This window comes from Rhineura floridana, chromosome 2 (genome assembly GCF_030035675.1).
Source record: "Rhineura floridana isolate rRhiFlo1 chromosome 2, rRhiFlo1.hap2, whole genome shotgun sequence".
Lineage (NCBI taxonomy): Eukaryota > Metazoa > Chordata > Lepidosauria > Squamata > Rhineuridae > Rhineura > Rhineura floridana.
In genome coordinates this window covers 2,529,819-2,552,817 of record NC_084481.1, presented here as the reverse complement: position 1 = coordinate 2,552,817, position 22,999 = coordinate 2,529,819, and the positions used below count along the sequence as shown (strand labels likewise).

The following is a 22,999-nucleotide window of genomic DNA, read 5'->3' as shown; positions in this document are numbered from 1 at the left end:
GGCTACCAGCAAAAAAAGTTGCAAATTCTCACACACTGGAAAAAATATTATTATTAGGCACTCCTTCCTTTTAATATTTATGTTAATTAATTGGTCAGGTTACTTGGAAATTGGATGCTTGTTAATCAGGTAATTGCTGGGCCCTATACATTTGCATCTGGCACTCAGGTTAGAAGTAGATGCACAGAACAGAGCAGACAGAGTGAAGCTATGATGGACCAAGATGGATGACAATTTTGTGCTGTGTGTGTCATTTCTGATTAAAGGCTACTTGTAGTTGTGTGAACACTGCACTTCCTGCTGCCAGAGAAGAGCTTCTGATAAGAAGTGATACAGAGATATCAGACAGCCAAACAATGACAAAGTGAAAGAATAATACAAATGTGGTTTTGAAACTCTGTTAAAGGTGCAAGTGGAAATCACTGATGCAAGGGTCTCCAGGTATTCATTTTATTCCCCTCCCAGACAGATCGTGGCATTCCATGGTCTGCGTATTTGGGGGGTCCACCCTTAGGTGCACCCACCTGCCATAGGAAATAGAAAGGACAGTAGCAGATGATATGGTTATATTATGTGTGATGGAGGAGGGGAGGTCTAAACAAGCTGATGGGCCTGACAGCTAATTTTTGTCAGAAGGAACCTCTCAGTACAGTAGGGCTCCGCTTTACAGCGATTCGCTAATACAGCGGTCTCAATTAGATGCAATTAGACTAAAGCTCCACTCATATGGTGCTTGTTCTGTTTTTTACGGCGGTTTTCAGGCATTGCGCACCATTATATTCAATGAGTTCCGCTTTACAGCATTTTTTGCTTTACAGTGGGGTCGGGAACTTAACCTGCCATATGAGTGGGGCCCTACTGTATTAACTTTACCAAAGCTAAAAAGGTTGTATTTGGTAACTGATCTCTTACCTTTAATTGGGCAATTTCTAATAATCCTGTCCAATACATTAAATAATTTTGTTAATTAGGGACTCACATTGAAAGATGTCTTATTATAGCTATTTTGAAGTTCTTTCATACGAAGAGTTGCCCCACCCTTAAAATCCTTTTGGCTATGATTGTTCTCTCCATACCATACAGCGCTGAGGTTTTAGCTGACAATTAGTCCAGGAGTTGAAAAAGGTTCAAAATTCATTTCTAAAGAAAATACTGACTTTACCTATTGGCACTGCTGCTGCTTATGTCCATGCGGAAGTGGGTTGGCCTTCTCTTTGGGCCAGATGATTATTATTATTGTTGTTGTTACTTGATTTCTTACCCAGCCTTCACCATATGGCCTCAGGACAGGTTGCAATAATTTAAAATTCAGTGGTTAAAATGTATTTAAGAGTGCTGAGAGATGTGAGGAGGCCCCTTTTCCTCACACAAAGCTACAATTGTCAGACTTCTCTGCGAAGAGGGATCAATTGTTAAACCACTCTGAAAATTGTAGCTCTGTGAGGGGAATAGAGGTCTCCTAACAACTTCAGGAACAGGCCTGATTATCACAGGCTGGGATCAGTAGGGGCAGACAGCAGATTTAGCTCCTGCCCAAATGGTGTCCCTGAGTGCACCCCCTTTACTCACTCCCATATCAGAGGACAGGTGTTTCACTTCTAAGGAAGAAAAAGTAAGGGGTGTTCTTCGGGGGCATTGCTGTAGTGTAGACAAAATCTGCCCTCCACTTCAGATTCTGAGTGATTTAGGCTTCAGTGAGAGGGATCCTAAAGTAACATAGGAAGATACACAGTGCTTCCCCTTCATGGAAAAATGAAATGGACTGCCCTCAAGTCGATTCCGACTTATGGCAACCCTTTGAATAGAGTTTTCATGGTAAGCTGTATTCAGAGGGGGTTTACCATTGCCTCCCTCTGAGGCTAAGAGGCAGTGACTGGCCCAAGGTCACCCAGTGAGCTTCATGGCTGTGTGGGGATTCGAACCCTGGTCTCCCAGGTCGTAGTCCAACACCTTAACCACTACACCACACTGGCTCCCCTTCATAGGTATGTGCAATATAAAAAGTCTCTCCATACAATAGTAAAAGTTGGATATTATACATAAGAAACACCACTAACAATTAAATTAACTAAAGCTAAGGGATATTTACAATGATACCTGGCTTTTTGTCCCATAGGGAATTGAATATTGTTTGCCTGAGAGTGTATGAATCCTCCTTGCCCTCATGGGTATACCTTTAGACACAATCTGAAATGGGGGAAAAAAAGAAAAAAAGGATCATAAGACATTTAAAAGCAGCAAGCAACAGGCTGAAGCTGCAAAACATTCTAAACCAAGTGTGGGGGTCCTTTGGCCCTCCAGATTTTGCTGAACTACAACTCCTATCAGCCCCAGCGAGCATGGCCAATGTTAGGGATTGTGGGAGTTGTAGTTCAGCAGCATCTGGAGGGCCTATGGTTTCCCATACATTTCCTTTTTTAATGTAAACTTCAAACTAAATACCAAAACTTTTGGTGAGTAATGTGGCAGGATTGGGGCAGGGGCCAATGGTACGCACAGGAACCTGAGGTGGGGGGGCTTGATTTGTGGGGGGGGGCTGGGACAATTTGCCCCAGTTGCCCCCCCCCCAGGCAGCTCTGCAGGTTTGCAGTGTTATCAGGTTGTATGGCTTATGCAGAATTGCAAAACAGCAGTGTGACAGGTCCTGCTACTCCCGGATTTTTCCACAGCAATGTCTGAAAAGGGCTCAGAGCAAGCTAACTTGTCTTTGCTGCTCTGCTTACAGTACACTTCCGCTCCAGTTCTAGGATCAATGAAGTCTCTGTCATGTGGTGCAGGTGGCTCAAAGGATGAGTCTCATGGAGTTGTAGGTCTATATTATTTATTATATTTAGGACACACAAAATGGCTCCTGCTGCAAATTCTCCTCCCTGAGCTCCAACATTCCCTCCGAATTCAAGCAGTAGGCCCTCTGTTGAAGTGGTATAACTAGTCTTAAAGGGACAGTATCTCCATATACAGGCATACCCCACTTAACGTTGCCTCGCTATAACGTACATGCTCCATACGTCCCCATACCCCGCTTAACGTTCGTGCACTTCGCAATAACGTACACTTTATCGGCATGATGCCGCTGCCTTCTAGTGGTGATTGCGTGCAGTACAAGTGAAGACAATTGCTTCACTTAAAGTAGATTATCACTTAAAGTATACTCTCCGGTCCCATTGCAAATGTTAAAGTGGGGTATGCCTGTATTACAGTCTTCCAGGCTTCTTTCTTCAGTCTTCTTCCCTTGCTACTTTGTTAACTTTGAAAATTACCATTGCCCCAAAATATAGAGCTGTAATAACCATGTGACCAAGCCTAGCCACACAAGTGAAGCTGATACCACCATATCACCTACCATGATTTTATCCAGTATAAAAGTATAAAATGTGTGCAGGACAGGAAAGAGTGTGGCTTTGAGATACTAAAGGAGTTTTTCAAAACTGCTTGCCATTCTTGGGGGGGGGGGTATGTGCCTAGGGATGGGTAAGAATTTCAATTCAGTTCACATTTCAAGCAGAATTTATCCAATTCACACTTTCTGAAACAATATGAGAACCGAAACCCAGCCATCCTTTGAAATTCACATCGATCAGAATTTTGGGATGCAATTTGCCAATTAAATAACATTTATAAAAATAAATGTATGAGTGGAAAGTGTGCATAAAAATGAACATATGAGTGAAAATAACATGCAAAAAGGCATGACGTGGTGAGAAATGACTTGCAAAAGTGTGTGCCTTTGTCCAAACTGCCTACAAAAATATGTTTATTTGGAGAAATTCGCACTAAAATGGTGGAGAATTTTCATGGTGTTTTTTTTAAAAAATGCAGATTGCTGCTGAAATGTAGAGAATTGAATTTAACATTGGAAAAGTAAGAAACTGAGAGACCAAAACTGACAGACCTTTCCATCCCTACTGTGCCCTAGTCGCTCTAGTGGACCAGCCTTCACTGGACCATGGGATGCTTTTGGACCAGATTGGGTTTAGGAAGCATGGCAGAGCTTGGAAAAGTTACTTATTTGAACCACAACTCCCAACAGCCCCAGCCAGCATGGCCACTGGATTGGGCTGATGGGAGTTGTAGTTCAAAAAAGTAACTTTTCCAAGCTCTGAAGCATGTTATAACATGACTTATACCAAGCCAGACTATTTGTCCAGCAGTTCTTCAAGGTCTCGAGAAAAAGATATTTCCCATCTCTCCCCCCTTTTTAACTGGAGATACCAGCAAATTATCTTGGGTCTTTCTGTAGGCAGAGCATGCACTTTACCACTGAGAAATGGCCCTTCTAAACTAGGCTGTGTATGTCTGAAGCTGGAAGAATCCCACGAGTCATATATAGTTGCTTCCTGCCTAATATTTAAAACATGCATTAAACACCTGCTCCGACCTACAGTCTTGAAATATCTAACTTGGGGGATTAAATAATTTTCTAAAAACCCAACTTTTCTAGGGACCTAGACTAATGCTAGAACTGTTCTAAAATCCTCCTCATAGGGGAAAAACACCCTCTTCTTAGTGCATTTGGTTCCTTTGAGCTATCTAGCGATCCAATAATTAAAAACCCAATACAAAAAGCATTTTTTTGGGAAAAGTCCCCGTCACCTGATCTTCCATCCCAACAGCCTTGAGAGCTTGCCGTCCCCTGTGAGACAGAGCCAAATTAATGCTTCTGCCGCGAGCTGCATTGGAACCACGAATATCTGAAATGAAATGAAGCCACGCTTTTGTCATGTGCTCTTGAGCCCATTACAGTCCTTGATTTGTGTGAGGCTAGAAACAGACAGTAGCTTTGTAGCAAGAGAAAATAACTTTTGATATGAGAGGTAAGAGAGAGGGTCCTTTCTAAGCCACTGGCATTCAGCTTTTCCCTTTAGCCTCCTCCATTGTCTTTTGTGGTGAAAGATCTGTAGCTACAAGTGCTGGAATTCCCTCTTCTACACAACCACTAAAGTTGCGGGAACCCTGATGTCTTTTGCAACTGCCCACCTTCTGAGATTTACAGTTACTAGATTAATTAATGTGGAGTCTATGGGTAGGTATATTGTGCATGATATGGTTTGAATACTCTAAAGTGGATGTAAATGCTAAGCATGTTCATGATCCCATCACCAAGTGATGTTTGGGGAGCAGGAGTCAGGGGGGTTCTCTGCTGTGGCACCCCTCTGAGGTGAGGCATGCACCAACTTTATTTTCATTTTGCCATTAGCTGAAAAGAACTTTTTTCCCAGGCTTTTGGGAAAGGAGGATGTACAGGGTAGGCGACAGTGACTTTTATCCTGACCTACTGCTGTTGCATTGTATTTTATGGATATTTATGTTGATATTGATGATGATTTGCTGTTTTTTTAAAAAAATGTTAATTTTTATTTTAGATGTTTATGTCAAGAATAGCTAACTTTGGTCAAGCTGAAATGGGCCACCAGAGAGGATTCTGGGGGCCCATGATCACCTAGGACTCCCTACTGGGAGGAGATCCGCAGCTCAGTGTCAGGCAGGCAATTTGCAACCTGGGCAGGGGGATGTAACTGATCCCCAGCTATTATTCCTTATCAGCTTCCTGGGATTAGAAGTCAGGAAGGGGGGGGTAGATCAGAACCCCTGGGGGAGGCTGGCTAGTTCCCTTATCTTCAAAGGCTTCAAAGGAGTAGACCCCTGCAGAGGCGGGAGATGGCTGTTTGCTTTCCCCCCTCTTTGGTGACTGTTAAACTCCATAAAAAAGGAAGGATAAACTTCCATATTTTTCCATCTACTCGACCTGTCTAAAATGCAACAAGCCTTTTGCGGGAACTGGGCTGATCTATGTAAGTATAGGATCTAGCTAGAAAGTCCTTTGTTTTATTCTGTTGTCTGCATTGAACCTCTCCCCTTTTGTCATGCCAATGTGCCTCGTGTAACTCATCTGTGGGTGATTATCTTTAAGGAAACAAACCGCTACTCTCTTTTGTAAATACCAACTCATTTACGTTTAAATAAATTCTCTTTTATAAGTGTTGTGTGTTGGCTTGGAACCGAGGATTCTAAATCTAGTCCTTGGCTGCTGAACGCTACTGTTACTGTTAGTTAATGAGGGTTAATCCCTTAGAATTCACATTGGGCTCTGAGATCCCTTCCCTCAGAGAAAGGAACCTAGCCAGAAGGGTGGTGGCAGTTACTACGGAAGTAATTACGCCTCAAAGAGGGAGAGTTTGCCTGGGAAGCAGCGGCCCGGAGGGGTGGGACTGTTCCCAGAAGCAAAGACCCCCCCTTGGAGAACTAAGGACAAGGGACCCCAGGGGGACAAGTCTTTGACAGTTTATATTTCCTGCCCTGGGATCTTCATGTGGGCTGGTTGCTTATTATAAAGAAATAAATATTGTTACGCGTTACCCACTTCTTTAATCAGTAAAGAGTTCCACAGGCAGTGCTACAAGGTTTGGTTTCCTTTGGATGAGAGAACTTCAGAACTTGGGGCTTCTCTCCTTTCCTATTCCTTCGCTATTTTCTCACACATTTCACACACAGGGTATCAGTCTCTGTTGCACCCCTACAGATGAATTGTCCTTTCAGAAAAGAGTTACAGTCATTAAGCAACATTAACATTCTTTTGTCAGAGGCCTCAAACCATTTATTCGTCTGTGACCAGAGCAGTGAAATTCTCAGTGCTATTATTACTGGTCTTGTGTATGTGGGGCTTGATGGAATTCTGTAATCATTCAAGTTTCAGCCTTATAGGCTCAGAAACCTCTGTCAGTGAGGGCCAAACTAGAAGTAATTGGGACAGTCCTGTTTGTTTATGTGCCTGACCTCTTCAAGTATAAAGCACAATTTGCAGGCCCTCCTGCTCATTCTGCTGAGTGAGGCTCTGGACTTCTTCCCCTGAAATCTGTCCCAGTTCCTCCAGTGGTGTCCTAATGTCACTACTGCACACAAGTGAAGAGAGCCCTGCTGCCTCCTTCCCTCCCCACAAGCCAGCACTTCAGACACATTTCTGCCAGCAGAGCTGAACTTTGGTATTGGAAAGGGCTGAGGAAAAATATTATTTGGGTGACAGCCACAGAAAGATAAAGCAGGGGACAGGAGGGGGTTCAAGCTTTCTTCACCTATCCACTCCTTCTGACATTAAAATGAGACCTCTCCACCTTGCTTTATGCAGACATGGGAACAGCCTGTGTACAGTAGAACCACAGCACTCTTGTAGCAACATAATAGCTATACAGTAGATGGGCATTTCTTAAACTGTTCTTGGATTATTATTGTTAGGGGTTGTTATCAGTTATCTTGCTGGAGACTCATGCTTAATTATAGTCTCTGTCAATGAGATTTGCATGCACACATTTAGGATAGGATTTAAATTTCTGTTGTAACCCCACAAATATCAAAATGAGCTTACCTGGTCTGGTTTCATAAATTTCCACTAAGAACCCCCTTCTTGCAAAGAAACAAGCATTTAAAGAACCCACCTGCAAAAAAAAGCATTAGAAGAATTTTAGAGGTGAAAAACAATTTGGGAATCATATATAGTTCTAAAATGTACAACACATTTGAAGTCTTTTCAACAGGGGAGAATTAACAAAAATAGCAGATGGAAAGTATGTGTGATATGTTGAATGCAAGAATTCTTATATCATGAGAAGTTCCTTGTATGAATGAAGACCTGACACCAAGCCACTTATCGTAAACACTGAACAAGGTTCACTGAAAAAGAAGAACCTATCAACACTCCTAAATAACCCATTATGAGCAGTGTCGACTTGCCAAAATGCAGCAATTGTTACACATTACCCACTTCTTTGAACTGTAAAGAGTTCCAGAGGCAGTACTATGCTACAAAGCAGCAATTATGCCCATTTCCAAAGGCCTTTTTCAGAGTGACCCACTGGTTATGCTGGTACAAGGTGATGCCAGCATCACTGTAAAGTGAGCAGGTGCTGTTGTTGCTGCATACAATATTTTACACTGGTGTAATGCTTGGGAGATTATAGCATCAAGCTCTTGTCTATTGTCCCTCTCCACCTCTCCCAAATGTCAGCATCTGTGAAAGGAGGGTGGGTGAGAACATCAGATACTATTTAACTTTTTTAAAAATACAAATAAATACATATTTATTTTTGAACTTATATATCCCATCACTTACTTCAAAGTTTAAAGAACTCCTAGTACTTCAAAGACAAATGAATTCCTAATGAGGATTACTGCAAAAAAACAACCCCAAGTTTTTCCACAATGGCACAAATCTGTGAGCAAATTTAAATGTTGAGGAATTTTCCACTGCCATGAATATTTCCAGGATTCTGAATTGGCACCCATATTTGCTATGTCATATTTCTACTCACAAAAAAAAACTTCACTCAGTAAAAACAATCATAAATGAGATAAGAGAAGGACATGTTTCTTTCCCATTATTCAGAGCTGAGATGGTGACATTCACTTGTGATATGCTTGTGATAAGCTTCTTCTCCACACATTAATTCTCAATCCTATGTTTGACACAAACTTTTGTATGTGGAGATTCCAAATGAGGACTCTGTTTTGTACAGGTTCTCTCAAGAACTTTTTTCATTTGGCAGAACCTCTGTGAATTTAATTACTGGCAAAAATCCAGCAAGCACAGCTTTTCCCTTCAGAGGGTTAAGTCATTGCCAGTAACACACATTTTACATTTCATGTTAAGGTACAACTGAATGTTTAACCGTTATGCACAAATTTAATACACTGGGATATCCAAACCATAATTTATTTAACAAACTATGAGTTAACCATGAGTTGTTCCACAGATGATCAAACTATGGTTTGTTTCTCAGCTGCTCATGCCTTGTGCCTTTATAGCTTGGTGAGCGTCTGGGATGGGATGGCCAAACAAGCCATGGTTAAAGAAGTGTGCTGGTATTGCACATAACACCAAGGTTGTAAGCCTACAACAGGGTGGGGAACCTCTTGTGGCCAGAGGGCCAGACCTTCATCTCCCTAACCCCTGGTGGGCCAAAGTTGACAGGTGGGTGGGGTTCCTCACCTGTTAATCACCTGACATCAGGTGGTGCTTCTCTTTGAAGCCCTGATTTTCAGGACTTCAAAGCGAATCTGAATGAGCATTCCAATCTGCCTAGGATGGGAGCGCACCTTCACCCCCCACCGAGCTTCTAATTCAGATCTCTGAGGTCTGAAGGAGATGAGTGGAGGGGATTGAAGGCATGTTCCAATCAACCCATCAATTGAAGGGCAGATGGGAGCATGCCTTCAAACACCCACCCTCACTAGTGACATAAACTGGTGGCCGGGAGGGTGTGGTTTGTGGAAAATGGCCTCAGGGCCACATTGGACCCCTTGGGAGGTATGATTGGGCCAGAGGTTTCCCACCCTTGACCTACAACAAACCATGTCTTCATATACTAATTTATTGGCTGTAAACAAACCATAGTTAAGCTGCTGGGTAGGGTTGGCACGTAACACTAAGAAATGGTTTAACAAACCATGGCTTAGCATTATATATAAACCATGTTACAGTTCTTTCTATTTTACTGCCCATTATCAGCTCTGGTTTGCATAGGAAATAGACAGCATTTCACCAATGGGTTGCCTATCAGTAAATCGTAAGAGAACAAAATAAGTGTCTTACCAAGCCTCCTCCAATAATAGCCACTTTTTTTCTCTGTGTGTCCAAAAGATCCATGACTTAAATGTCTCTTCTTTCTCCAGGCAGAGGGAGTGTGTAAATTTTTCCTGCTCAACAGAAAATGTTTGCAGGGGAGAGGAAGAAGGCAGGCTCTACAGCCCAATGATCAGCACAAATAGAACACTTCTGAAAATATGACAGGTAACACTCAGATCATAACTTTTTCATTACTCATTCTCTGGTATAATTTAAAACAACAGAACTTAAACTGTAATAAACTACAAGGAATTAAAAAAAACCCTTCAGACATATAGCATAAGATCCCTAAAGCCAGAATGACAAGGCTTTAGAGCTGAGATCCTCCTGTACCACCCTTTTGCTGTACCAAATAAAAACAGCTTTCCCAGTTCTGAAATATTGACGTTTTTGATAGCCCAACCGCCACCAAAGCCCTTGTGTGAGGAAAACTGACAGAGTTGTCTAGTTTTGTTTTGTTTTTCCCCACACTGGGAATTCGATTACATAGCTTTAGATAAAATGTGCTTTAAAAAAAAGAGTCTAAATTAGGGGGGAAAGGATCAGAGACAATGCATTATTTTGCATATTATTTTACAATGAGATGAACTGGACTTACTCTCAGTTAACTGGATAGGATTGCAGAATATTGTTTATTGTGAAAAATTTGCAGTGGTGCAAAATAGCTGCAGCTGACTACAACAACAAAAATAGCTGCCTAAGGTGTCTGTTGAAAAACTTGGCTATCGATTCAAACTCCACACAAGTAATAATATAACAGGTTTGTATACAGTGCACAGACAGGTGTTCTTCACCAGAAGAGTGTGGGGTGCTTTAGTAAAGAAAGGAAAAATACACAGAACTCTGCACACGGGTTTCTTCTAGTCTAATAGAAGGAAAGGGAGGGTTAATAACAAATGGAAATGGGGACATCTGAAGCTTAGTATTGCAAGATTGGAAAACGAAAACAAACTAAAGCTCCAATCATAGTTTGCCTGTTGAATGTTTGGAAACTCAGACCACCAAGGTAAGGTGGAATTGAGGCACTCTCTTCACAAACACTCTTACGACACAAACCAGTATCTGTACAAAATATATTAACTAGCAAAGCCTTCCTTATATTGCGTTGGGTGGGGCCAGGGGTAGAATGTGGGGTTAGGGCGGCGGACTTAGTCTGCCTAGTTATTTTAAAGGGTGGGTCCTGCCTACCCAGTTATTATTATCTTGGGGTCTCAGTAGAGATAGAAGTTCTCTCAGTTGGTCATTTTTCCAATCTTAAATTCAGTTCTCCACATTTTGCAACAAACTGAGAACTTTCAAAAAATCCTCATGAAAATCTGTTAGAGCTTTAGTGTGACTTTCACCTGATACACACATTTTTGTATACAATTTTGATTAATGTACACATTTTTGCAAGCAATTTCTCCTAATATAATGCATTCTTGTATGTTATTTTCACTGATATATTTTTATGCACACTTTCCCCTAATAAATGAATTTTTGTAAACACTTTTTGGTTACAGAATTGCAAAATTTGGATAAGTGTGAATTGGATGGCTGTGTTTTGGTTTTCATATTTTTCAAAAAGTGCAAATGTGATGATAGATTTAGGTTTAAATGTCCCTCTTGTCTGTGTTAGAGAAATATGGGTAGAGCAAGTTTGTTTCCTTCTCTATTTATGGATTTTCTTTTCATGTGAGAAATTATTTTCAAGTTCATACCATCTCTGCTCAAGTAAACTTGGAAAGAAAAAATAATTCATGAGTATTTTAACAATAACTGTTATCTGGAGGTTAGAAGGGTAATAGAATTATGAGGAGCTCCATTTCCCATCAACCTGTATTGCTAGGATTCTTACCGTTTCCCAGCGCTTCTGCCTTTGAGGTAGGAAGATGGAGTGGCCACTTATATATTGCCAAAAACATACCAGAAAGATCATCTTACCCCTTATATACCTACCTGAGCTCTGCAGGATTCCTGCAGATAACATCTTATCAGGAGGTTGGGTGTTGTGGCACCTATCCTTTGGAATTCCCTCCCTTAAATACTAGACAGACGTCATCTGTTATCTTTTATCTGTTATCTATCCCCCTTGAAATACGCCTGGTGCCAACGTTAATATCTTTTCGGCACCAGGTTAAAACGTACCTCTTCTCCCAGGCATTTTAAGCACATTTTAATTACGTTAATCTTTTTAATCAGTTAATCTTTTTTACATCATAACATCTTGTATTTACACGTCATACTTATAGTATTTTAGTATTTTAACAGTTCACCGTTGTATTTTTTTGAGTGCTTTTAATTTTATATGAGGTTTTAAATTGTATATTGGTTGTTTTATTCTGTTGTGAACCGCCCAGAGAGCTTCGGCTATGGGGCGGTATAGAAATTCAATAAATAAATAAATAAAATTTTGGCGCCTACTGAAGACCTTCCTCTTTCAACAAGCATTTTAAGTAGAGACCTTATCCTAGGCTGTGTCTGTGCTGGAATTGCTTTTAAATATTTTTTCATATGTTTTTTTTAAAATATATTTTAAAGTCTTTGTTTTTAAGATGTTTTAAAGTGCTTTCAGTGCTTTTGTTTGTCACCTTGGACTCCTTCTGGGAGGAGGAGCAGGATATAAATAAATAAATAAATAGGAGGATACAATTTTACATACAAACAATTATGCTACACACTCTGTCTCTTTCTCTCTCTCATACACATTATTTCATATAATTACTAAAATTTTAATTTCACAATTTTAATCGTAAGCCAGTTAAGCTCCCATCCAAGCCGCTGGTGGATTATCTAGAATGAGAAACACCACCTGTTGAATTTTTTAAATTTTATGCTGCTAATGTATAATCCTACATCAACCTTCTTCTTGGGCCTTAAATGGCATTACAAGGCTCTCTTGTTGTCATCTACTGACTATAATATAATACTTCTTAATTACAACTGTTCATTAAGTCTAGTATTTATTTTATTTATATCCCACCCTTCCTCCCAGAGATACTCCCTCTTATGAGTATCTCATAAGAGCTTCCACAAAATCACTGGCATTTGACCCCCATGGATTTTTGTCCTTAAAGACAATCCTCAAAGATAAATGTATAATGCCCAAGTTATTCAGTTTGCAGAGCAGAGGCTCATTCTTATCCCTGTGTCTCAAACGATCCTTGTAGTATATGATCAAGCATTTCTTCCACCCCACAAACTTCACAGTGTTAATTTATCAAGCATTGAATAAATTACCTTGAATAGCACAGCGCTCTGTTAAACCTTAAACAGACCAGTTAGTTTCATCTGTCCCTGCTGCTTAAAGATCTGAAAGTCTCCCACAGCTGGACAAAAGGAAAATGCCCTCCTACCTGTGAGATCTTTTTCCCAGCGTCTTTCCTGTTTGATGACTTTATCCCATCCAGTCCACTAACAGCAGCTAGGGGGGTAGGGAACAGACTAGCAGAAAAGGAAAACAATCAATTGAAATGAAATATCTGATTTTAAACTCACTTTACTTATGTGATGAGAGCAGCACTGGGGTGGAATACCTTAGCTCTTCAGGCTGCTACTGTTGCAATGGGAAATTGGCTAGGTGTGCTGGCAATAATTTAACACAATGAGCCACTAGCTGCCTGCTGGGTCCAATAGGCAAGGTCAGCAACGCAAGCCTATTGCATCACAGGGGGAAAGTTGGAGGAGGAACAGAGAGAGAGAGAGAAAGAAAAACATGCACACACAGAGGAAAGATTGGAGGAGTAAGCTCACAGATTGCTTTCAAAATTGTCATGGGATCCTTCGCTCCTGAATTGTAGCTGGGCTTCCTCTCCCCTGACTGGCCTCCAGTCCAAGCCTTGATAACAAAAAGTGGCAAGCCTAGCGGGATCAAAGTTTCAAACTTCCTTCAGTCCAGATTTTTAAAGCTCTGACAGTGGAGTCCAAAAGAGCAACAGATTTCCTTAAGCCAAAGCTTTCTTCTATGCAGAGATCCTTGAACCCCCATTTGCTTGCCTGGCTGTTATGGATCTTCCTCATTATTACCCTCACACAAATCACATTCCTGGAATCATTATTGTTACAGAAATGTTGCAGACGAGTGTTGCCACAGGGGTGGGGAGAGATGAAGCAAATAGGGTTGCCAGGTCAGAAGCACCCCAAACCCTGAGATTTCAGGAGTGGGCCTTAGTGATGCCATTAAGCATGATACGTTAAGCATCAACCACAGTTGCTTATAGCATACAATTCAAACACACACACCCTCTCAGCTAAAAGAGGGTGTTCCCAGATCCCCAGGATCATTCCTTCTCACCTGCTTAGGAAGCCTGGATAGGGAACATTTAATCTAGACTAGTTCAAATCAAATCAAATTTTATTGTATGGTCATAGACCCAATATACAATTGATTTAACTAGAAAGTTTAAAATATATACTATAAAATAGGAGGTGACAAAACACACGGTAATACAGCATTAAAATTAAACATTGGTATCTAAAAAGAGAAGATTCTTCTTGCGTGTAGTTCGAGCAGCGAAAATGAATTTAGCTACAGATAGGGTAATTGCCTCATCTGTACCGGCCAGAAAATATTTCACTAAGCAGTCTGCGAGCCTGCCAGGGAAGTTTTTTATGATAGGGTCTCAGTATCTAGAGCATTCGGTGATATAAAAGGTGCAGACAAAGAAGATGTGAGACAATGATTCGATGTCTGCATGCCTACAGGGACATAGACTAGTTGCTTCAGGCAAAAAGTGTTTTAAGTGCCCTCAGGCCAGGTCAGTCACCTGAAGGCCATTGTAGGAAGAAGGGAGCCTAGTATTGTGGAGATGTTAGTTGGGAGCACTCAGGTGTAAACATAGATACCTCTGAAGACTGCAGTTCTAAACACACTTACTAAGGGACTAAACCCCATAGAACTCAACAAGGTTTACCTCTGTGTAGATATAGTTAGGATTGTTTTGTTGGGAAGACTTGACTAGGGATCCTCTGCAAATATATCCATATCAAAGCAGGGTTGGCAAACCCCTGCCTGGAATGCTGTACACAGGTGATCCTTCACTGCAGAGAGAGGTTTGCGAAATGAGAAGATTTTCTACCCTTTCCTGCCTACCTGTGGGCTGCTATAAACTCACGTTAACAGCCAACCCAATTCCAGTGAGTAATAATTCAGAGAGAGAAAATTGGAGCCTGGACAAATTACTTTTTTGAACTACAACTCCCATCAGCCCAATCCTGTGGCCATGCTGGCTGGGGCTGATGAGAGTTGTAGTTTTAAAAACTAACTTTTCCAAGCTCTGGAGAAAATGGTACACATGGTTTGGTCTATCTTCACGGGCACTAGCTTGGGAACAACAGCAATTGCAGCCACACTTCCCAGTATGTGAATTGGGCAAGAAACAAACCATCATAACAAAGTGCATCATCAGTGGGTTTAAGGAGCTTGAACTGAGCACATGAAACCACTGTTACTGCTTCTAAGGATTTAAGGAACTGAGGTCAGAGGTAGATGAATGCAAATAGAGAAAGACAAAAAAAATCCCTATGAGTAAGGCAGAAAGCTCACCATCCCACAACTAGTCAGGGTTCCTAATCAAAAGCCAGAACTAAAAGAATCCTGGCAGCCAGTCAGCCAAGGTCACAGAAATCCCCATGCAACACAACGTGACCCGGGGGCTGCAGTTAGTGCAGAATGCTGTGGCACAATTGCTGACATGAGTGAGACCCTTTCAGAACATAACAACTCTGCTCTGAAATCTGCACTGGTTGCTGATTTGCTTCCAGGCCAAGTTCAAGGTGTGCTTTCCATGTTACAAGTGCCACATAGTCATTGTTCTCCTCTTATAAGAAATGGATCCTTTAGCGTGGCAGCACCTACACTTTGGAACTCCCTGCCTATTGACATTGGGCAGGCACCTTCATTGTACTCTTTTCGGCACCTGCTAAAAATGTTTTTGTTTAAGCAAGCCTACCCAGCTATTATGTTTTTTATCTGTTTTTAACTCATTGTTGCATTTATTATTTTGAATATTTTTAAAAAAACTCTTTTTATTGTTTTAATTCCTTCTGTAAACAACTTTGAGGTTTTTGACAATAAAGTGGTATATAAATGTTGTAAATAAAATACACAAATAAATTTAATTTCTTTCCTTTTTTAAGGAATGAAGGAATCTGCCTTATACCGACAGGCCAATTTGGTACCATCTACCTCAGTAATAGGGTTGCCAGGTTCATGGCCTGAGACTTATCCTGTATCTTTAGGAGAAGCGAAAGTCAGCCAAATGCAGGTGTTCTTGCAACTCTGTAATGAGAAAAACCACAAGGTAGAATTCTCCCTTCCCCCTGCACAACTTCTAAAGATACAGAAGACCTCTTGGAGGCCGGGCCTGGCAACTGAAAAGATAACAGTGTTGGCGCCAGGCACACCTCGTCAGGGAGATCATTCCATAATTTGGGGGCCACCACTGAGAAGGCCCTCTCCCTTGTTGCCAGACTCCCAGCTTCCCTCCGAGTAGGCACCCAGAGGGCCTTGGATGTTGAGAGTAGTGTAAGGGTGGGTTCGTGTCGGGAGAGGCATTCCATCAGGTATTGTGGTCCCAAGTCGTGTAAGGCTTTATAGGTTAAAACCAGCACTTTGAATTGAGCTCGGAAACATACAGGCAGCCAATGCAAGCGGGCCAGAACCGGTTTTATATGTTCGAACCGTCTGGTCCCTGTTACCAATCTGGCCACTGCATTTTGCACAAGCTACAGTTTCTGAACCGTTTTCAAAGGCAGCCCCACATACAGTGCATTACAGTAATCTAGCTTGGAGATTACCAGAGCATGGACAACTGAAGCCAGGTTATCCCTGTCCAGATAGGGGCGTAGCTGGGCCACCAACCAAAGTTGGTAGAAGGCACTCCGTGCCACCGAGGCTACCTGTCATGCCCGCCCGACCCTCAGGGTCCCGGGATCATGCATCAGGCTCAGACCCCCACCCTTAGGGAAATGAGACTGGAACCAAAAAGCTATTACTTCACCCTTGCCAAGGCTGTGTACGCTCACAACAACCCTGCAAGGTAGAAGGTAGGCTGCCACCACCCCTGTATACTGGTCCACTCAGAGCCAGGGGATCTCTGAGCCCAGAAGGTATATAAAACCAAGGTCCTAAAAGGCAAGAGTCACAGTTACACTCCTTGCCAGGCACCTCTGGTTTAACACTTAAAATCCAAGCTTTTAACTTCTTAACCCTCTTTGGTAGTGAGTGACTGAGATTGGGTCAAAACACTGAATTCAGAACCACCCCTTCTCTCAAATGAACACACCAGGTTAAATAGAAGTAGCTTTATTAAAATATATAAGTGCACATATCATATAGCAGCAAGTAATCCTTTAAGACCATTCACCCAACAGGGGTTTAGGTTCTTACAAGAGAATTCATACACACAACAAGAAAATAACAAACTATCTCACCTAACTACTTACATACGAGGTAGTTGGTTGCGTGGCACCTCTCCTAAGAGAGATGGATGTTCAACATAAAGCAATGGAACCAGACATAGGTTGCCTTCCCATAAGCAACCCCAGGAACCATAAGGCAGAAAAGGTTTGGAACTCTGGTGCCAGTCAGCATAGGCAGAGAACAGAGAACAAAGGCTATAGGTCCCTAGCCCTGTACTTAAGGGAAAAGGATCCTAACGGTCCAAGATTAATTGACCAATCAGGAATTGACTGATGTAACTTTCTTCTCGATGTTTCTCACATTTTCGCGCCTTCAGGCCCCCCTCCCAACGGTGTTTTCCAACTGCATAGGCCAAGGATGACCTTGGGTGCCAGGCACTTGCTAATCAGCAAAGATAACCAGGTGCAGCTTGTTAAGGCTTCTTCTAACCGTCTTCAGCTGGAAAATGAAACTTAACTTTACAAATTAGCAAAGGCTTGTCTTTTCTAACTGTAGCCATCTCCCAGAGTCCCTTACTGGAGCCAAAGTATTGTTATCAGATCTTTAATAACTCATGACCATTACAGGTTCATGACACTACCTGAGCCTCAAGTGACAGAGATGGTTCTAGGAGAACCCCCAAGCTAGAAACCTGCTCCCTCAGGGGGAGTGCAACCCCATCCAGAACAGGTTGGACATCCACCATCTGGTCAGAAGAACCACCCACTAGCAGCATCTCAGTCTTGTCTGGATTGAGCCTCAGTTTATTAGCCTCATCCAGTCCATTGTCGCAGCCAGGCACTGGTTCAGCACATTGACAGTCTCACCTGAAGAAGATGAAAAGGAGAAATAGAGCTGTGTGTCATCACCATACTGATGGCAGTGCACTCCAAAGCTCCGGATGACCGCACCCTATGATTTCATGTAGATGTTGAACAGCATGGGGGACAGAACTGACTCCTGCGGAACCCCATACTGGAGAGCCAAAGGTGCTGAGCAATGTTCCCCAAGCACCACCTTCTGGAGCCGACCTGCCAAGTAGGAGCGGAACCACTGCAATGCAGTACCTCCCAATTCAGCCAGTCTCCCCACAAGGATGCCATGGTCGATGGTATCGAAAGCCGCTGAGAGATCAAGGAGAATCAACAGAGTCACACTTTGTCTCTCTCCCGACAAAGGTCATCATACAGGGCAGCCAAGGCTGTTTCCGTGCCAAAACCAGGCCTGAAACCCGACTGAAATGGATCCAGATAATCGGTCTCATCCAAGAGTGTCTGGAGCTGGAGTTAGACTCCAACCCTTGGATTTTCCTTTGCTCTGCTTTTCAGTTTCAATCAGAAATAAAGAAGCATGTTTGTTTGCCTGCAGTAAGAAGAGTTTGTTTATTGTGCAGTCATTATAATGAGTAGAGCAGGATTGGTTGCTTTTTGCTGAAGGGTGAAATAAAGTGATAAAGGCATCTAAAAATGGCTACTCTTTACACTTTTAAAAAATTCACTATGCTGACAATAATACTGGCTATTTTTTCAGTAAAGTAATTTAGCACACCTTTTCTTCTTTTTCTTGATTACTCAATGGCAAAGGATGAAAACAGCCACTGAGGAATAGAAATATTGCTATGTACACTACAGCTAGCTAGCTGGCTGGCTGGCCACCTAGGCTATAACTCAGGACTAATTTCTGATTTTCCCAATATGTGCAGCACAGCATAAGGTCTTTTCAGGGTTTTTGGACAGAGAAACCAACCCAGCAACCACCAATTTTTTTTCCAGTTGCTTAGTTTGTCCTTTATATAGCAGCCAGTTAAAATGTTTTCCCTTGATTATCCAACAGGTAGGAAAATCTAAAGGCCAGGAGCAAGACTAGATGGAGGGACTCTTAAGGAAGAGTTAACAAACACACTCTATAGTATTTATTTATTTTCTCTCTGTTTTTCCCTAAACTTGTAATATGGACATGTTTGTTTTTCAGGTGGAAGCTAAAACTGAGATACCTAACACAGCATCAAAGCCAAGCCCAGAAGCTCACTGTCTTTATCAAAATAGCTTAGTTCATGATGAATCAGAACACAGGGACAGACCACAGGTGAACGGAGACTGTAGCTATAGGCAAATTCAAGCTTTTGAGTCTGGTATTCCTGGGGATCTCTCAAAAAAGGGTGAGACAATTCAACAGATAAAATTCATTCATGTAAGTTAACATACTCTCTGGATGGAGGAGGAGTGAGGGAGAAGGTCAATACCTTTCCCTTCCCCTGGCCTGGACCTCACGCTCTCTCCATCGGGGAGGGAATGGCTGGTGCTATGCACCTCTCCCCCTAATGCCCCACCTAAAAATGCGGCTGCCTCACTAACAAGGAAGACTGGCTACAGGGCTGGGCGTGCCTGTCACTTTAAATGTGAAACAGTCCCATCCAAAAATTAGAAGCTCACAGGGCATATTTTGTTTTTAATCTGTGACCTACGGAACAGAGATAGGAAAACTGGAATAAGAAATCTCACTGCTTGGAGAGTTAATTTCCAGATTCACACTAAATACCAAAGCCAGAAACTTTTTTTGTTCTGGGTAGCGGCGACATACTTCTACCCAATAATAGTTATGGTAACATCCTGGATTTCCCCATTGTTTTCTGTGGGCAGCTCTCACTTCCACCCTAGAGAAGAAAGAAAAAGATCTAAAGAACCCAGAACTGTATATCTAGCACAGATAAAGTCATACTTCCTAGTCAATATTCATAGGATTGGGCTTTAAGGACCAAAGTGTGTGGTTTACTATCCTAGGGTCCCAAAGCATATTAAAAGATAAAATAACAACAAAATAGGTATTTCATTCAACATACATATTTATTTTTTACAATTAATGGAAATATATGCATAGGCACACAGTAAGGACAGAACTTCAGCCTCCCACATTTTTCAGCCTTAATATTGCATTTATTTTGACCTTTAATTATTTTACCAGGAGACACAAGATCATTCCTGCACTACAGGTCAGAGGAATCTTAAGTAAGAAAGAGTTCAGGTGGGCTACAGAAGTAACATTTGTGACAACAAGGTCTACTCAGCAGCAGCTGTTAATAGTACTGGTAGTAGCCATTAAGGGTTGGAATTATAGTCTCCCCCCCCCAAAAAAAGTGTAGAGACATCAATAAAATGGGAAATAATCACTTAAGGTGCTAGCCTGTTCTCAAATCATACATTGGTTGAGTAGCTATAGGATATGGCAGAAGCCCCACTAAGCTGGTGGAACAGAATTATACTAGTGAAACTTGAGTCATGCTGGTGCAATTGCAAGGATACACTGGCACATGCTTATGCTGACATCTGCGCCTGCAATGTGAGGCTGAAAATAGAAAGAGTGGGGCATGGACAGAACAGGGAAGATGCAGACTACATATCCTATAGCCTTCATCCATCTTTAGCAACAGTGCAACTTTATGCTGACTATAGAACTGGTGAATAGGGGAAAATTACCCACAAGATTCTGCAGAGTGGAAAACAATGCAAGAAAATAATTGCCTCCCTTCTTGCAATGGTAAGAGTACAGGATTTGGCATAACTCTTCACTCAGTCACAGCACACCAACCTCTGCATATAAACCCCAACAGGGAAGCCATAACCATATTATAGGGTGTGTGTAGAGTACACAAGGTACAGGGATGTGTCTTTCAATACTGGCCACTCTGTGCTACCCTCTCTGTGTCGTCTTTTGCTCTCTCTAACTATGAACCATCATGCATTCCTACTTCATGCTCAGTCCTATTGCAGACCACAAGGGAGGCCCACCACATGATTAGCAACCGTGCCAAGTGTTTCCTGTGGGGTTGCCACCCTCCTTATTCCAGTCAGGCATCTGCACCCTTGCAAGCTCCAAGACAGACAGAGATGGACATATCTATCATTATAGGTTTCTCTCAGTTTTTCAATCTTATGTCCAGTTCATTCCATTTCCACAAACATCTATGGATTTTTTAAATAAACATCTATATGAAAATTCATATCCATTTTTGTGTGCATTTTTAGTATTTTTGTACATATTTTCACCTAGTATATGCATTTTTGCAAGCAATTTACCCTGACTATAATGCATTTTTGTACATCATTTTAACTAATATGCACATTTTCATGTGTGGTGTTCACTAATATATGCATTATTGTATGCATTGCAAAATTCCGCAAAGTACAAATTTTCAAGGCGAGATGTGTTTCAGTTCACATATTGGTTTGGAAAATGCGAATCTGGCAAGATTACATTAAAATGAAAACCAAATGAATTCCCCCCCAGCTCCTACAGACAGCTCTGCAACAGGTGACAATGTCCTAGCATGAAGATGGCGCCATGAAGGACAGTATGCCTGACAGTATGCCTGTCTGTCATGCAGCTGCCAAAGGCAGACGCCCGGCTGGGTTGATGGGTTTGCAACCCCATGCATATGTCTTTTAAGTTCCAGAATTTATTTTATCCCCAGTGCTATGCAGTAGAGGCTGGGACTGCCACATGTGTTGCTTTCCTTTGGTGCTCGATTGGGTTGAGGGGGGTTCCTCCCTGATTCACTCAGCCTCCAGCAAGCCTCAAGATGGGATTCTGAGGTGGCAAGCAGCCAGACCTGTGGCTCCTTAATTGTAGCTCAGTTAGGCTCCATGGACACCCTGCCAGGGAGGCCAGGTGGGATAGATGCTCCACCACAGTGTACAAGGCATCTGGATGGGGTGGGCAATGACACCTGCTGAGATGCTGCCTGCAGGGCTGGGCTGTCAGGCAAAACAGCAAAGGGCGGATTGCCTCATGCATCACATTTCTTCAGTGGGTCAGGAGGACCCACAGCCTCCTAGGTGTGTCTGTGTGAGGGGGCCCATCCAGCAGGAGGTCATATACTGAGTTCAAACAATCACAGTGGACGCTCATATCCTGCGCCTCATGCATGTGCAATCTGAGCTGCTCAATTTGCCAGGACTCCTTCCTCAACCCGTGTGATCCTGGCACGTATGATACGGTCTTCAGGTTGGTGGTTGCAGGCAGGGTATCAAATGGTTTATGAAATTCCAGTTTTCTCTCTGTGGCTGAAAGGATGCAGAGCTTCTCTGTGGAGCTTGCAGGCAGGGTAAGCTTGAGTCCCAGGAGCTCCTTTTTTGCCTCAGACATGACTGTTGCTAGTCAGGCATGCAAACATGTGAGCAAGCAAGCAAGCTATGCTTCTCCCATTCTGTCTGGTGGGGCTTATACTCCTGTCCTGTTTCCCAACCCTAGTTAGTGAGCTACTAAAGTTTGCTGTTGTAAGAGTATGGTTGCGGCTTCTCTTCTTGTGTGTCCTGGATCTGGTCTCTCCCTGTCACTGCCCGGCAAAAGACTTATTTTCTTCTTCTGTGGGCCTCAAACCTTTGTCCAAAGCTTGTTTGTGTATTCTGCTGTGGGCCTCCAGCACAGGAACCTATTTGGGGGCTGAGCTTTATGCTGCTTTCCTTTCCTTTGTGTGGTGTGATGGGCGCTTCTGAGCAGCACCTATGTGAGTAGTAAACAGGGGTGAACTGCTGTGTGTAGCATTTTTCAGGGAATCTGAGTGGCTGGATCATTCCTGTTACAGATGTTCTTACAATACATAGTAATGTGTTAGCATCTTGCCTGGCGAGTAGCATGTTGTCTGTGGGGAGGCTGGGAGGTATGCTGGGGGTGTGAGTGGACTGGCTTATTCCCAACTGCGTAGTGTTGGGGAAGGCTGCTGCCACCACTGCTGCAGCCCATGATGAGGGGAGCAGTGGAGGTGTTGCCATGGAAACAAGGTGCATGGCAAATTTTCAGATTGCTGTTTTCTGCCCTCCTCCTGCCTCCCCACAGCATTCTCAGCCTCTTGTACTGGGAGTTTATACAATAAGCTGCACATTGCAGTGATATAGTGGCATCATATCTCCCCTTCTGTCATAGTTAGAGTAAAGGATTGCTCCGCTTGACTGTAAGCCTATGCAGACTTTCTTGAGAGTCAGTCCCACTGAATTAAGTAGGGCTTG

General features: G+C 42.4%; 1 protein-coding gene across 7 annotated transcripts in view; it reads right to left on the bottom strand.

Annotated features, from left to right (window-relative positions):
• KMO (kynurenine 3-monooxygenase) overlaps nucleotides 1-14,614 on the bottom strand; it is a 44,463-nt gene extending 29,849 nt beyond the window's left edge. Inside the window, exons 1-6 of one of the 7 annotated variants that reach the window (XM_061607610.1) lie at nucleotides 14,509-14,614; nucleotides 12,952-13,039; nucleotides 9,584-9,766; nucleotides 7,361-7,430; nucleotides 4,594-4,691; nucleotides 2,098-2,187 (exon numbers count right to left, since the gene is read on the bottom strand). In XM_061607610.1, the coding sequence (XP_061463594.1) occupies nucleotides 2,098-2,187; nucleotides 4,594-4,691; nucleotides 7,361-7,430; nucleotides 9,584-9,637 (312 nt within the window). In that variant the 5' untranslated portion in view covers nucleotides 9,638-9,766; nucleotides 12,952-13,039; nucleotides 14,509-14,614. The other 6 variants (XM_061607609.1, XM_061607611.1, XM_061607612.1 and 3 more) reach the window with 6 other exon arrangements.
• Between the last annotated feature and the right edge of the window lie 8,385 nt (nucleotides 14,615-22,999).